Source organism: Fistularia commersonii, chromosome 9 (genome assembly GCF_037954325.1).
Source record: "Fistularia commersonii isolate RoL2024-O1a breed Wild chromosome 9, RoL_Fcom_v1.0, whole genome shotgun sequence".
NCBI classification, from domain to species: domain Eukaryota; kingdom Metazoa; phylum Chordata; class Actinopteri; order Syngnathiformes; family Fistulariidae; genus Fistularia; species Fistularia commersonii.
Window position 1 is genome coordinate 6,971,526 of NC_141292.1, and position 16,756 is coordinate 6,988,281.

Sequence of the window (16,756 nt, forward strand, 5' to 3'; positions counted from 1 at the left end):
CATTACGCAGACCAACTCATCTAGAGTGTCAATCCTAATCTCGCCCTCCTACATTGTAAACAGGCACTTTATTTGGGTATATTTATTAGTCATGCAGCACAAAATCCAACCATGTACTAATCAAATATTACCCTGGGTTAGCTGGATGATAAACTGGTTTCTCTTCCCCCATGATCCAGCTTTTGCTCTCTGCCAGTGCATACCTTTCCTTAAATGAACTGCAAATGTTCTGCTTCAGCTTAATGGGCAAGCCCAAGGACTCCACGCAAATGAAAGATGATTCATTGTCAAAATGCTTCAAAATTTGCTGATGGTGCTGTTGGATTCTTAGAAAGCACAGTGATGTATTTTTGTGATTTTCACCCCTGGTCATATTATAAAACAATTTTACTGATTATCCAGCCTGTTGGGTTTCTAGTACATTTAACCATAATATCTGTTCGGATCATCTCCATTACTGACAGTGCTTTGTTGCCCACTTCATGGTCGACGCAAACCAGTGATTTCTTGGCTCTTTTAACTCTCATCTCCTGGTATGATCATATTCAAGAACAGTTAGCCTGTGGTAGAAAAACACAAAATAACGACAGGAAAAGGAGACGTCCCATGGTTCAGGTCTGACTGTTGCTGGAGGACATCGAGGCTGTGTCCACACCTGGCACTGACACGCATCTCCAAATCAGAGATAACTTGTGAGTCAATCTTGCCTGCCTTGCAGTGTATGCAAATATACATGTCCTCATTTTCCACTTGCAATGGCCAATGTGTTGTTGTATCTGCTGTATCTAACCTGTGGGAGGACGAGATACTTTCCATAAATCTAATCTATTGGAAAATAAAACAAGAATAAGAAACCAAAACCAACAGACTAGGCTATGTTCCAGTCACCCATGATGATTGGTTTGTAATATATCTTTACCTGCAGTCTGCGCCAAGAACTCTGTAAACCATTGGCGGTTGTGTTCAACTACGCAGCCTCTTTTGTTTACAACAAACCATGCAGCTTGAGAAAAAAAAGGCAAACTAAGGAATATGATGTGCGATTAACTGTTAAATGAGCACGTTCTTAATTGTTTTGGTCAGGATAACAAATTTGTATTGTTTCACATGATGGGCTTTTCTTTATTTGTGAAATTTGTGAAAAAAGTTGGTCAAATGTATTTGTACACATTGACCCATGACCAAGCACAGCTCTAGATTTTAAAACGGTCAAACTTGTCCACTTTTGGTCCTGTTCTGCTACCAAGGATACTGAGTTTGTTTAACATTATTCAATATATCTGCGTCGAGATTCAGGTTTAACATTACCTTCACCCCATTTATTAATTTAGAGGTTGGGTTTCTTGGGACTTGGTCTGACATGTCTCTGTCAGCATGGTTCTGAGCTCTTTAAATATTTGACAAATATTGAGTTGGTAATGAAAGATGCCTCTTTGAACTTCTTCAGGTTCAGGCACAGATTTGTGGGACTGTGAGGACCTGGTGCTTATACCACTAAAAAGAGAGTAAATGTGATAACAAGAGCAGATTTTAAAAATGTGATCTCAGTGCAACAATACTGCATCCTCAGCCTGCTAAACATCTATTTGCAAGGTGTCCACACAGGTATGAATACATTCATAGTATGAAAACAATAACAAGCAGAATGAGTGAAATACTCTCCAAAGCTCTATATACTCAAAATCTAGTCTGGCAACTAAACAAATCAGTGAATCGCTGTTTAATTTCATTCTGCAGTCTCTAAATACATGTATCTTTCTTCCCGATCGGGAAGACCCACTTTTGTCCACAACAGTTTGTGTCTTTGGCTGCTTTTAATATCCTGTGGAAATCAATAATGGAATGGTGGAGACCGGGCAATTAAACCTCAGCGATTTGGTCTCGGGGCACATAAACACAACCTGAAAATACATACAGTGTTAAGCTGAGCAACATATCTCATCGATATATCATATTGTTACACGCAGGATTTTTGTGTTTGCATCTACAAGTGTCAGTGACAACATGCAGCATGCACTACATGCCTGACTTTCATCGAGCTTTGTCATGATACCTCAGCATCCAAATAAGTCACAAATTATAACAAGATGTAATGTAAGATGTTAACCTGGGAATACATCCATGTCTGCAAACAATTGTTAATACTTTGTAGACTGAATTGAAATTAACATTTCAAGTTTTCTTTTCCCCTATACTGAGGAGTGTGCCATTGTCTTTACTCTGGTGGAAAAAAGGTGGCAGATAATTATACGTGTTGATAAACTTTTACTCACAGCCAAACATATACAAACACATTTTGAGCGTTACCAATTAAGTATATGAAAGGGGCTTTCTAGCTGTGACTTGGAAGTTTTTCAAAAAGGTTCCTTCTGTGCGGTACTGAAACTGCCGTATAATGAGTAATACACAGACTTCTTAGCAGAAGCCCTTTCCTTGGGTACATTTCATACCCCAAGAGAAGAAGAGAATCTATTTCCTCGTTCAGTACCACTTGAGGCATGACTCTAGATTGATTGTCTGTTAAACCGCTCGTGTCTGAGCGACGGTCCGGCAGGAAACCTTGAAATGTGATTCAACTCTCACAGCATATAGAGCGCAGACCACCTCTTTCAATACAGAAGATCAATTGAGCAAAATAAAATAGAAATACGCATTTGAGATTTGCAGACTTGACATGAAGTTGAGCAAATGTCATAGAATCTGCACCTTCACTTCAGGACCTGCTTGAATTTGAAATGTAAGACAGTCTGGTCCTTGAAGACTCATGAGCTAGATGATTTAATTTTTGAATTTGCACTCATGCACACCCCCGCAAACTGCCCGAAATAGCAAAAAATGGAGGAGGCGGGAGTGTGGTTGAACACGACCAGAACAATCATTAATTGATACAATACTTAATTAAAACATTTGAGAAGGTTATGGAATGTGTGCATTAACCTACAAATCAACAATTACTAGTTCTTGACAAGGAAACTTATGTAAAAAGAAAAGATGAAACTGGGTGTAAAAGGCTAAAACAAAGATTCTGATGAATGCCTCGGAGATCGGGACACAAGAAAGAAAGTGGGTTATAATTATTATATACATCCACACAGCTTGAGGCATCAAAAAGATCAAGATGCTATCGACTCTGAGAACCAGTCAATGCAGGGTCTTCGAAATCATCCGGACACAATTCTCCTGATGATTGAGGACAGCGCTGTTAAGACCGCTGACTTCATATGTCTGTCCCAATAATGAGAGTGAATTAATGGGTGCCCGGTACCCCAGATTCACACCAGCATCTCTAACATGTACCGAAAGATTCATGACAACATCCCAACAGTGTACCCCAAATTCACGACTACATCCAAGCGTATCCCAGATTCTTGACTACAACCCAACAATTTAGTCCAGATTGATGACCACAACCCAATAATGTACCCCAGATTGTGGACGACAACCCAACAATGAAGTCCAGATTCACCACTCCAAACCAACAGAATACACCAGATTCAAGACTGCATCCCAACAGATCTAACCTTTTTAATGGAATACATCAAGCTTTCTTATTGTCTCCTTTTTTTTCCCCCAAATGCAGATTTATTAGTATCTTGCTCTAACTGTACATTCTGCACATTTCGCTGTTTTTACCAGCAGGCAGAATGATAAACTCCAAACTCATTCACCCCAGTGTCTTCTAGTCCCCGAGTGGGCAGCGCTTAACACCGGACTGACCAATCAATATTTGGACTTGGCTGTTAAAAATGATGATTGACGCCCTGCTTCCAATCGGCGCACTACATTGCGGCGTCAGGTGCATCTGTGCGTAACGTATCACCAGGTTTCCGATAAAAGAAGAGCGCACGGTGCTATGGTTAGAAGATAATCAGCTGAGTGAAGAAAAAAAAAACATGATGGTGTGTTTCTGCAATCGGAAACGACAAACTCGTAGTGTTTTTGGTTAAAAATAGCCAGTGTCTCCGGGCATCCCCCTTCCTCTCCACGGCTCAGTCACCATCCACAAGGTGAAAGACGCGGAAACTCAATTGTGCGGCCTCGCATGGAGTGACACTTCTGCTCGGGTTAGTCCCTGCAGTTCGATCGCCTGGTTGTCCCAGACGAAAAAAAAAAAAAAATCAATGAAGACACCCCCCCCCCCCCCACACACATACAAAAAAAAAATTAAAATAAAATAAAATAAAAACAGGACCTACCTGGTGATCTCGAAGCTGCAACCTTTCCGAAGGAGCAACGCTCTCTTCCGCATGATGCCTTTGTCCCTGCCGAGGTACACATTTTTATCTGAATTCATGGGTGCTGGGCGAGCAGACTCGGAGAACAGCGGTGTTTTCTTCCAAAGGGAAAAAAAAATAAAATTAAAAAAAATAAAAGTCAATAATGGAGCGGCGGAGCGCCAAAAGCAGAGGGCAAGGGAGAGACAGGTTGGCTGCAAAAAAAGGAGCAGAAAATTTCCCTCGGCGCTCGGCTCACCGCGTTGAAGCGGAGAAAGTGAGCTTGCAGACTTTTCTCTTTCCTCCTCCCGGGCTTTTCAAACAAAAGATCGTGTGCATGCGCTTTTAGACGTGAAAGCTCTGCGGTCCGTCGGTGTCTTCATGCGGGCTGGAGGGGAGAAGACGCTGCGGCTGTCAACCTGAGCAGGCGGAGCTGAGGACGGACGGATCCCCGGCTCCGCTCCAGACGTCCCGTGCTTCCCGTGAATGTGGAGCCCCACCGCGCACACACACTCACTCACTCACTCACTCACTCACACACGCACTCACACACACGCACACACTCTCTCACTCAGCCTCAGCCCTGCACTGAGCCACTGGCTGTCTGTGACTTCACCAAAGAGAGAGAGAGAGAGAGAGAGAGAGAGAGAGAGAGAGAGAGAAAGAGAGAGGGAGGGAGAGAGAGAGAGAGAGAGAGAGAGAGAGAGAGAGCGAGAATTCGATCTACTTACAATAAATGTGAGATCAAGAGAATGGGATGTTATTTGTGGTCCCCAAATAGTCACTATGTGATCTGAGATGTGGCATTCAATCATGATACTAACCCCCCTTTGGTCTGTGCTATGTTTGCACGAACAGGAAACCACCTGAATAATTTCACACATTCAGTTTGATGTCAGTGGTTGCTTTGTTACTGTTTCTCTCATAGCCGTCCCCCCCCCCCCCCAAAAAAAAAACCCCAACATGCAGTGTATTAATAGATGATTCTAAACTGTCTTGAAGTGTGAATGTTTGTTCTTTTCTAAATATGGCCCCTGTGATTGACATGCCAGCCATCCAGGTGAAACACCACTTCTTGCCCAATGTGGGAGCAGGACGTGCTGAGGAAGTATGGATTGGTGGATTTTCTCAACAAACACAATGATTTGCATTTGGTGAGCTTCATTAAAATCTGTAATTTTTGTTTCAAATTTGTAGGTTCACTTGTCTTTGCCTTTTTTTTGTTTTTATTATCAAATAAAATAGATGCTGAAAGCAGGTGCAGCACCTAACAAAATTATCAGGGGGCAAGGACTTTTACAATGATGACTAAGGTGACCCATTAAAAAGGTAAATTAATAGGTGACTAGACAATTGTCACCGTTTATGTTTGTCCTGTCAAAATTACATAGCAATACAACTTAACCAATGGGTGCAGAGATAAACACAAAGATATTCCTTCTAGCTATGTAAGCTACATGGAAGGTACATCTAAGATTGTTTACGAGTGATATTATCTACATTGACTATAGCGGATTGACCATCATGGAATTCATAGAATTGTCAGTTTACCTTTAAATATCTCTGAATATGGAGAGAGAAGCCTGCCATCATTGGATTAACATCCATCTTTTGAAGTCCATCAATTTCAATTAGTAAAACCACATGGGTGACCATTGAGGTGTTAAAAAAACTGGCTGTATCGCCTAGGTCGGAAAAGAATGCTCTCACAGAGTTTGTTGTCTTCGTCTCCTTCATTCTGTTCCCTAATGACTACTTCCCCAAGAAGCTTGTTTTGGACGGTTTTTGATGTGCCCTTGAAGATGAATGCATTTTTCAGGTGCCCAACAAATACTTTGTCTAGCATTACCACCAAATGCACCAAACCACGATTCCAGGATTGTTGGAGGCCTCACTCTCACACTCTGCAAAACTTAACAAAGTCAATTAAGTAGTTTACCACGCATTTGCTCCTGCTCACCTCATTGTTGAAGCGACAAACTTCTATGGCTTGTAGTCGTCATCTCACTGTGTTGCAATATTCAACCCCACAAAAGCAGGCAGCTGAGGACAACTGACCATGTGGATTGAGATGCCACATGCTTCTTCACCTTTTCCAAAAGATGACACATATCACGGACTCAAGTGATTGAACATGTGACGATATCTGCCTGTTGCCATCGGGATGGATCATGACACACGAATAGCAGAGAAGAGTATTGGCTAGTTCACAGCCTGCTAGCCAGGTTTTGCAGTCATACCAGCTGCGCAAATATCCACGGCTGTATGATTTTGCCCCCTTTTTATAAATCTGTTTAATATTTAAATTTGGTCGAGGTGGTCCTAATTGTTTTGTTGGCAATTTTTCTTCCTTCCTGCGTCGACTAAAACGAATTTCCTTAAGAGACAAGATAGAATTCCTCTGACTTGCCATCCTGACATTGAACATGATTAGAATGAAGTGATGCCCTTGCTTGGCCTCAGCATGTAACATAATGACAAAAGCACATATGCGCTCGCCCTCTCAGAACCCATAGGGAATGCAATGAATGGCTTGTTTTTTGAGAAGAAAAAAGGATTTCACATGAGAGACGATGAGAGAACTCGGGGCGATTTCCCTTGGCTGATAATCACCCAAAGAAGGGGTGGTTCCCCAGAGAACGGCACTGTATACTGTTTGGACATTACACTTAGAAGAAGCTACGATGGTCAGAACTGCTGTAATAGAGATAGAATGTTATTTTAATAATTCCTTCCTTCCTCTGTGCTTTGGTGGTAGGTCGCCCAGATCATCCTTATGAACAAATCGCTCCTGGCTGAAAAATACGAAAGCGCCAGGAATAAAGATAATTACCTGAGTCTGTTAGATAATAAAGGGGAATAAACAGGAATTCTGCACTTTAGTTTGTTAGCTTTTATTCCTCAAGTGTATAAAGTCTATCAAATGTCAGCTTTGTATCATTTACCAAACCTAATTGTGAATTGATTTTAATATGAAACTCCAGTCATTTACAAGCTGATATTTTGCCTGTCAGTGCTGTTGGGACCAGGGGCCAGGAGTCCTTGTGTTGGAAACCCCTTCGAGCCAAAATCCATCTTGGATCTTGTGCTGTGTTTTCTCTTAAAAAGGTTGTTATGTCATATGACACATAAAGTATCCCTCTAACAGAAGGAGTGGTGCAGCTATGGGCCAACACACTCATGCAGACAGAATAGCAGATTTGTCCTGACTAGTTAATCACTCCACTGTTTAGAGGAAGAATTGTCTCAACATGACTCACAGCTATGTTTTAAGAAATACTCATCCAAGCTTGTGAGATGGGAAGGACGTTTTAGTTCAAAGTTTGAGGCACTGAGATGACAGGTGTTGATATAGCCACCCCATAAAAACTGTGCATTTGTCTCACCCTGTAGTAGCTTTGTTAACAGCAGAAAACAATGTGAATGTCTAAGCTGAACGTGAACATTCCCTCCCTAATTATTTCCCTACTGGGACCTTATAATCTACAACTAACACTTTCAGAAAGTCAATGTCAAACTATTGCAACCTATTTGCTTTTTGTGGGGATCGTTATTCTGCTTACCAAAAACAAGAGATTTCCCCTCCCAAAATCAATACCATGTGTCTCGGTGTTAATTATAATTTCAGCTCAATGAAATGCAAACATATTCAGTATGAAGCTCCTGTTTGCGCTGATCGAACAAGTACTCTGGGACACAGACAGAACCTGCAAATGACCTCGGTCAGGATGAAAAATTTGTGCAAAAATCTAAATATAGCCTTTTGAGAGTTGCATAACACTTCTGATCATTAGATGATTAGGGAATACTTTACCATAAACCAATAAGTTAATCTTTTGAGCACAGATCACAAATGACTGTGGTAAAAAAAATTGCTCAATGTAATGTCTCGGCATATTGGCTAAACTGTCATTCTTTTAGCCGATAGAGGATTAAATCAATCATTATCTATATTGCTTATCCTGCACTCGTGAATGCCACGGACCCTGTGTTACCCAGCGAGAAGCAGGGTTCACTGCCAACCGATCACCAGTGGATCCCACGGCCAAAAAAACAAACATTCACTCTCTTGTTCAAACCTCTTGGCAAAGTTAACCTCTCAAATGTTTTTGGACGGTGGGAGGAAACTGCAGAACACATGGAAAGGTACCTTGAATTGATTAGTTCACTTACATTTAGTTGTGGGAATGCAAATCCAATGCAAAAACATTGGATGAAATAGTGGTGAATCTTCAAAATTGAAATAAAGCCTATGAAAGACACGACCTCGACACTTACAAAAAGCCCTCTGCAAACAGGCCAGAAATGCCATGAATAATGAAATTTTCATCTTGAAAGTTGTACAAGCAAACTAAGAGGACTCAATTTGCCTGAGGGGGTGCAAAACAATAAAGTAGAAAAGGTATCAATGTGAATTAGAATAGAAGCAAAGCAAACTATCCATACTAAATAGGCATCGTCCAATCCAAAAAGCAAGAAAAAATAATCAAATAAGTCTGGGCGGACAAATCAATCTTCTGAATCGGGCCCTGGTGGGATATAAAACCACACTGAGGAACAACTACGTGGTGGCAAGGATGGGGTGAAGCTGAACCTGCTGGGATCACCGTACAACATGATTCCAAAGGAAACAAGTGATCAACAGAATAAGGCGAGAAAGCATAGGAATATGTTTTAACATAAGATGAAAAGAATTGAGAGGAACAAGCTGACTAATTTTACTAGGTTTTGAAAAACATTTTTTTTTTTTCATGTCAAGGAAAACATTGTGATTTGGGTTTAAATAAGGGTTTAAAAGAACGCTGCTGAGCCCTATATAACACTCATTTTTATTACAGGTCACAAAGACAAAGTGCATACATTTAGAAATAAAAAGAAAGGCATGTGGCAATGCAAAATACTTCCTTGCTCTTGAAGACTGTTACTGCAAAATGCTCTACATTGTTTCGTGGCCAAAAGACAGGGAGAGGAAACCACAACCTGAATATGGATCCTCTGTATGTCTGCACCTCCTGTCTCAGTTGCCTGGAAATGGACTAATTCATCTTTGTCTTGCTGACCTTTGCAATAAAGAAAGAGCAAGTTTTAGAGTGGGACCACAAGCTGTTTCCAAACCACTGCTGAGGTGAGTATATCAATGACACCAGGCCTAATGCCAGCGGACCACAGCTCCAAAAAATCCAAAATAGAAGTGATGTTGAGCAGGAATACGGCATAGTTGGCACATTTAGAGGGGTTATAGTTTTTAGGAGACTGGTGGCCGTTGGCAATCAGGACACAAGTGTCAGCAGGCTATCAGCCTTTGCAGAGGCACAACGGGGATTGAATAGAAAATAGCCCTGCAGTGACCATTCAATAATAATTAGAATTTCGAAAATATATCAGTCAGCCTGTTATAGAAATACAATATCAGCAATTTCAGCATTTGTTGTATCAGTGCATTTTTGACCTATGTGAAAACTCCCCAGATCAATAGTGTACGCATAAATGATCTAACCAGTTTTTTTTGTGTTCAAATTTCCCAGCTGGATGTCAGCTTTGTTTGACATATTTATTTGATTTAATCCAGAACATGGCGACCATTTAATCCTAAACAATAATGACGGGTAATAATTAATACTGTGATGATATGCTTTGACACGTCAAAATTCAACATTTTGCAATTGTGCATTGCAAATTTTATTGTCTACTAAATGTGATATTGTAACATTTGATTCACACATATCTTGTTTTTCCCATCACATTCTGTTATGATATGACTTTTTAATGTCTTTTTGTTATCGCTTGTTTTTTTTTTTAAATCATGTAATCTTGATGGCTTTCTTAAAAGATTCTGAAGCATTGTTTAAGAACTAACCCCAGCATTATCACCTGTGACTCAACTATCAGCAGATTTCTTCATATAAGAATAATTTCCATCCTATTATTGACATCGGGTCCAAAATTCAAGTTTTGAACGAGAAAAAAATTTTGGGGGATGGGAAATATTTATTCAGGTGGGAGTCATATATCAAGAGATACATTGTAATTTTGGATAACACCATTGATACTAAACTCAAATGCGCTCAATCCCTCAGGTGTCAGAATCCTCGTATGTTTTAACTTTTGTACTTGAACAGTCGAAGTCTAATCTCACAAAGGATTGATAACAGTTTTTTACTCATACATTGTCACTTTTATTTACTGTTTCCCTGTTTATTTCATCAGGTCGTCTCTCATGTCATGGTGAGTCAAAGAAAGTTATATCTTAATTATTATTTATTTGGAAATTGCGTTCCCGATAGCTCAATTCTGACAACTGTTCTGTTTCTCTCTGCAATTGGGTATTATATTTACCTATAAAGTGGTTAATGTCACTTTATATTGTAATGTTAAGACTTTAGGCGATTGAATGCTTTTATTCTGATTTAATGGTTGTTGATTTGCAATAGCTACAAATTACTTCATGAGGGTATGCATGTTAATGTAAATAAAACTGAATTCATTGGAACTGAAACCAATGATAATGATAACGATAATTTTATCTTCTTTTCTAAGTACAATTATTGAAAGAGAAAGAGTCACTGAATACAAATATCACAGAAATTGTTACTAATGCATTGAGCAAATGGAGTGAAATCTTTTTAAGGAATAGCTTTCCTTTGCAGTGAAGACAGATGCTTACTGAGGCAACATCTTTATATTAGTGGGATTTGCAGGATAGAGATAGCTGACAAATTCAAGTTGTTGCTCCTGACGCTGAACAATGTTTACCACTGTGCACTCAGATTCACCTGGAAACACTCATTATTGTGATATGATCTTTCGCTGTCACTCCCTGTGTAATATTTGCAAAAACATTATTTTATTTTTGGCTGTAAAGTTATTACATGCTTTTGTTGTCTTTCAGTGCTGACCTCTTTCAAATGCATTGAAATGACTGGATTACTTTGAGTTACTGTTTTCACTAAGCTCAGGAAATCGAGTATTTCATGCACCTGCAACCTGAAAAGAATAATCTAAAGCTCATCTCATTTTCATCCTGAGGACAATTTAAATATTTTTATCTTATTTAACCTTACTTCAGACTGTTTTTGTTTTTTGCTGACTTGTGTTACCTGTGTTCTTTTTGTAACCTGACTATAAATGAGTGTCCATGACTTATTAAAATGTTTAACTTGACTTAAATTTACCCTGTTACTTCATATTATGGCTGAATATCTTTTTATTTCCCTACTGTTTTTAGTCAAACAGCTATGTGGCCTGAATGTTGTATGATTAGTCAAGCCTGGCTTGTGGCTTAGCTGAATGTCTCAATTCTCTTTAGTTCTCAATACATAATTCTATATTGGTACTACATTATTAGATATCTCATGAACACACTCATCCATTGGCCCAATACTCCTGCCAGCATATAGCTTGGTCTGGTCTTCATAGTGCTTCTTTATTTAATGTGCATATGTGCAAACATTTTTATAGTTTTAGGCACCTGCTTTCAAATGTAGCTTTTATCTGAGATTATATGAATCAGCGTAAATGCATTGCAATTTTATTGCTGTTACCCCTTTATCCCCAAAGTAACAAATGCATATCAAAGATGCAGATGTAACATGGTTAATACATTTTGTGAGTATAACATGGTATGATCCATTTATCTAACTTTCTGAAAATGCTGCGAGAAACAATTTTTTTCCTCAAAATTCAAGTTAACTGAGCGCTAAAGCTGAAGTTGAGTACTTGAGCTCCACCTGTGGTAGCCACAACCCTTTTTGGCTTTGTGCATCACTGCAGCTTTCATAACAGGGTCCCGCTTCTGACGCTGACGGTTCTTTTTATACACCTATGCTACATCTGAGTTTGGTAGTACAGACAGAGCTTAGAGGGAACTTGAAGTCGAATGGCTACACCTTCATGCTTCAGGCTCTCACCGTCACAGGGGGGAAAACTCAGGTATATAAAGGGAATTTGAAGTTGAACCGCAGTTCCTTTGTTCTACACTGACTCACTATCTGTTCTTGGGGTACGCAGTGGTATTATAAGACAGCATAGATACGCACAAGCAAGTTTTCAGCATTACATTGTTTGCTTTTACAGACATAGCACACCTGATAGTAATTTGACAGGAGTTAGTTAACAACAAATTTGGATCATGTGTTGTTTGGCACATGTTAAAAAAATTACCAACCCAAAATTCAACAACAACCCTAAACGAAACAAAATGTTTAGCATCATGAGCCAGTACAGATTCACTTCAACAAATACACGCGATACACAAGGCAATTATAAAAGCAACATATGTCCAGTTGAGGGTGATTTTATGGACGGTAGGCATATTGAGTATAAGTCTCAATTTTTGAATGACCCATTTGTTTATTCCACAGAAAGTGGATTAAAACCACTGCTTTTTTTTGTGTGTGTGTGTGTGTGTGTGTGGGGGGGGGGGGGGGGGGGGGGGGGATCCTATTGTTTTTGTTGAGACAGCAAAGTTTTCAGAGTTAGATTCTGTCAACGCAGTTTAAGAAAGTGTGACTATAAAAAACAGAGGCCTGGAACTAGCTTCTTTATAAGTACATCACAATAAATATTCAATTGTAGTTAGAGCAACTGATTTAAAATGACAAAATTATAATACGGGAAATTCTCGGTTGGTGCGGTGGCACAGGTTAGCCCTTTGGCCTTTACTGCATGAAGGACCTTGGTTCAGTACTGACAAGGGGACCTTTCTGTGTGGAATTTGCACGGTCTCCCCATGTCTACATGGGTTTCCTCTGGGTTCTCCGCTTTCCTCTCACAGTCCAAAAACATGCAGCAGGTTGATATAAAAAAAAAAAAAAAACATTGGGAAAATCTATATATGTGGTCTGCGATTGATTGGCGAACAGGTCAGGGTGTACCCCGCCTCTCGCCAAACGACAGCTGGGATAGGCTCCAGCATCCCCCGTGACCCTGAGTGCAGGATAAGTGGCAGAAGATGAATGGATTTATTAAAAAAAGAACAGCAGTGCATGAAAAGTTAAAGGATATTCTCTGCTTCCACTTAAAGAAAGAGCAGAGTAATAAGTTGAAGTCGTCCATTATACATTACGGTGGTTATTCAGCGTATATCTGACATTGTCTTTGTGTGTGTCAGTCAGTGTCCTGAACAGGTGGAGAGGCGTTTTAAGGTTGACTGTGCTCATTCAAGTTGAGGAGAATGACTTCAAGGTGTTTGGTGGTGTGATGAATAACCTTTTGTTTACTTCCTCTTTATTTTGCTGTCCAGCTCTCATGTGGCAATGTGAGCACACACAGCACACGCCTTAGACACCATTCCTTCAATGACTGAAATCACTGTCACAAGACTATTTTCGAAGAAGAGCCAGATCATTCTCTCTTTGTCCAAGATGTAGACATTCTCTGCTAAGAGTTTTGGATTTCACACCGAAACATTCACATAACATCACATGTTATATGACAGTACCATTTTTTACAGATAAATTGAATTACTCCCGAGTAGTTTTTTGTGAATGTGACTGTGGCCTTGGATTTAACTCAAAGCTTCATGCTGATAACAAAGCCTCTGTCACGTGAGATGGTACATTCTGCTCCAGTAAAGAAAAATCCCCATTTATATTCAAATGGTGAGAAATACAGTTTTTTCCAATGGAGTGTTTCCAGGAGATTTTTCATGAAGCCCTGCAGCTCACTCAACCTCATTAACATAGCAAATTTAAGGGTTTAAGCTTTGAGGGAGAAGCAACTATCACAGATATGATTGTTCTTTTTTTTTTTTTTTGATGTTTTTTTTGATAAATTTTATTTCATTGTAAAATTGTGTACAAATACAGGGATGTAACACCCCAAAAACATTATATATTGATAATCATAGTAAACGTGTCTGTCTTGACTTTGAATTTGACTGAAGATTTTATAGTCTTTTAAAAACATCTATCTTGTGTTCCATCTTGTCAGTGTAAAATTGTTTGATATTTATGACTTGAAATTCATTATTAAGAGTGATTAATTCCATCCCATTTAACTCGACATCAAACACAGCATTTTCCTTATTCTTTGCAACATTCATGAAGTTTTGGATCCATTTACATGCATGAACTCAAGTGAAATTTGATGTTGGTGTGTGTTTTTGAGCAGACAGCTAAAAACCCTCACAGCCAAGACAAAAGCGTATTGATGCAAAATTAGAGCGATCAGCAGCACATCAGATGGTCAAACATTGACATCCTTTGATTCCAGATTGCTGCTGAAATCAGTCATGTTGAGGCTGAAGTGGTGCTGACAGATGTTTTTGTGTCCTGTAAACTGATTTAACCCCATTGCTTTTACCCCACCTGATGAGAAGGAAAAGAAAATTCCGTACCAAGAACATCTGATAATGTTTACAAAACACACTCTCACTATCTATTGATTCTGTGGCTGTCTCAACAAAGTATCATTTTATCTGAACATGACAAAAGTATATGATAAAAGCGTCTGGAAAAAAAAAAAAAGAGATCCTGCATTTTTACACATTTTGTAGTGGATCTAATATGAATTGTAATTTCATCATTAATCTCTGTCGTCTGACGGAGCACAAGGCGATTAACTATTTTTTCTTTGCATCTCTCCTGTGCTTGAAATGCCCTTAACCTAAACCAACACGTATCAGGAATATTCATTCTTATTGTGAGCAATACAAAGTGTTTTTGTTTTAAAACAAATCCCTTCACAGTTTTTCTCACACATTCTTATCGCCATGATCTGACTTAATGACTGGTTTATGGTGTGAATATCCATACACATATGTATAAACCGGTATCTATGCACGCAGTAAATTTTTTTTTTAATGCCATTCAACATTACGAACACTTGAACAAATAATAGAAACCTCTCCAGTGAAATTTATTTTGTACTATGTCATTTTATACATTTGGCAGTGCCACGTTGTCATCTCGGGTAATTGCGAGACAAAATGTGGCACAGTTCTTTCTGCTTTCATGTTTGCTTTAAATTGCCCCTTATTTCCCTGGAGCAATTTGAAGCAAGCAGCTTTCTTCATAAATGCATCGAAGAATTCATTCCAACAAATTACAACAATCAAACGAAATAAAAAAGCGCACACACACACACCCACACACACACACACCTTCATAATTCTCAAAGACATTTGTATTTTCTTTGCTCTACGGGCTCCAAAAGTGTTTGTAGGTCTGGTGATTTTGACACTTTAATTATCAATGAAGATTTTCTATTGTATCAGTTGTATAGACATTATTATGATAGTTGTATTACAATTATAATGATTAAATGTATTATACGTAATTATTAAAGTATTGTGAAGTGGACACATTTAATCCTAGTAATAACATTTCCTGCATCATACCAGAATTTTAGGCATATGGTCCAATATAAATGAAAACCCAGACTTGTATTTGAAATATAAACAGGAGGAAGCTGTTACTTGTAAACTGCCAATGACAGAGATTTATAGAGAGTCTTTAAATTAGATGTTAATATCAGACTTTAACTGACTCTGTACTGACTGACGATGAAGTGTTTAGCTTTTATTGTTTATGTGTGGTTTTGTCTGGTTTTTGAGTTTCCATGTGCATCAATAAGTACTTGATGGATAATAAGGCCTTGCTTTTATGCAGGCATTGAGGCACTCAATCTCTCCTTGAATATATTTAAGGACCAATCAAAGCTTCATCCCTCATCAACAAAACAGGATGCAGAACGAATGCAACAATTACAGTCTGGTGGTCTGTGAACACAGATGTCAAGTTAATGACTGTGTGATTGTATCAGCTTTGCATCTGTGTTGGTTTTACCCCTTCATTTGGGCATTGCTTGGATTGAGGAGAGTGTAAAGACTCAGATGACCAACAGCCCTGTCTATATCATTCCCAACTCAATACCTGGGAGGCTTAGAAAATTAGCAAAAATACACACACACACACACACACACACACACACACACACACACACACACACTTTCAAGCCTTGTATCACCTTCAATTTCATTTCGTCTACCAGAAGCAGCAATTGGTGAGGGCAAAAGACATTTCAGCTTACCTATCTCTTTAATTCCAACCCATACCTTGATGAAATTCCTTCCAATTTGGCACAAATGCTTGGCTGACAACGTTATAAGACCCATCTTAAACATTTTCTTGTACTCCAGGATCAACAGATTACAATGTAGTAGTCAATTTGACCTCATAAAACCATAAACTGAGAAATTCACTCAAAATGACACACATTTTGTAAGAAAGATAGTATTGAGAGGTTAATATCAGTGGGATATTATAATATTATAGTGATATGACAAAACAAACAAACAAAACAAGGGCTTAAAATATGAAGACCTTGAGGCTGGCCCAAAGGTAACTCTTTCCCCTTGTATTGAACACAAAAAATAATTTAATAAAAGTACAAATGTTAAGTTGATATATTTTCTAAAAAAACAAGAAACAAACTGTTCACAAATTTCAGCAATGCCTGGGGGGTTGACTCTATGGTAAATGTAAGGTTAACTATTGTGAGGTCCCTATGAGGTGCAGGGGGTTAAAGTGGTCGTCCTTGGA

The 16,756-nt window shown here is 39.0% G+C and overlaps 1 protein-coding gene across 7 annotated transcripts in view; it reads right to left on the reverse strand.

The window, feature by feature from the left end:
- The window catches only part of garnl3 (GTPase activating Rap/RanGAP domain like 3), a 71,947-nt gene extending 67,162 nt beyond the window's left edge, over positions 1-4,785 (reverse strand). For 6 of the 7 annotated variants that reach the window (XM_086152214.1, XM_086152210.1, XM_086152208.1 and 3 more), the window contains exon 1: positions 4,197-4,785. In XM_086152214.1, coding sequence (XP_086008340.1) covers positions 4,197-4,294 — 98 coding nt within the window. In that variant the 5' untranslated portion in view covers positions 4,295-4,785. The remainder of the gene's footprint in view (positions 1-4,196) is intronic. The other variant, XM_086152207.1, reaches the window with a different exon arrangement.
- Between the last annotated feature and the right edge of the window lie 11,971 nt (positions 4,786-16,756).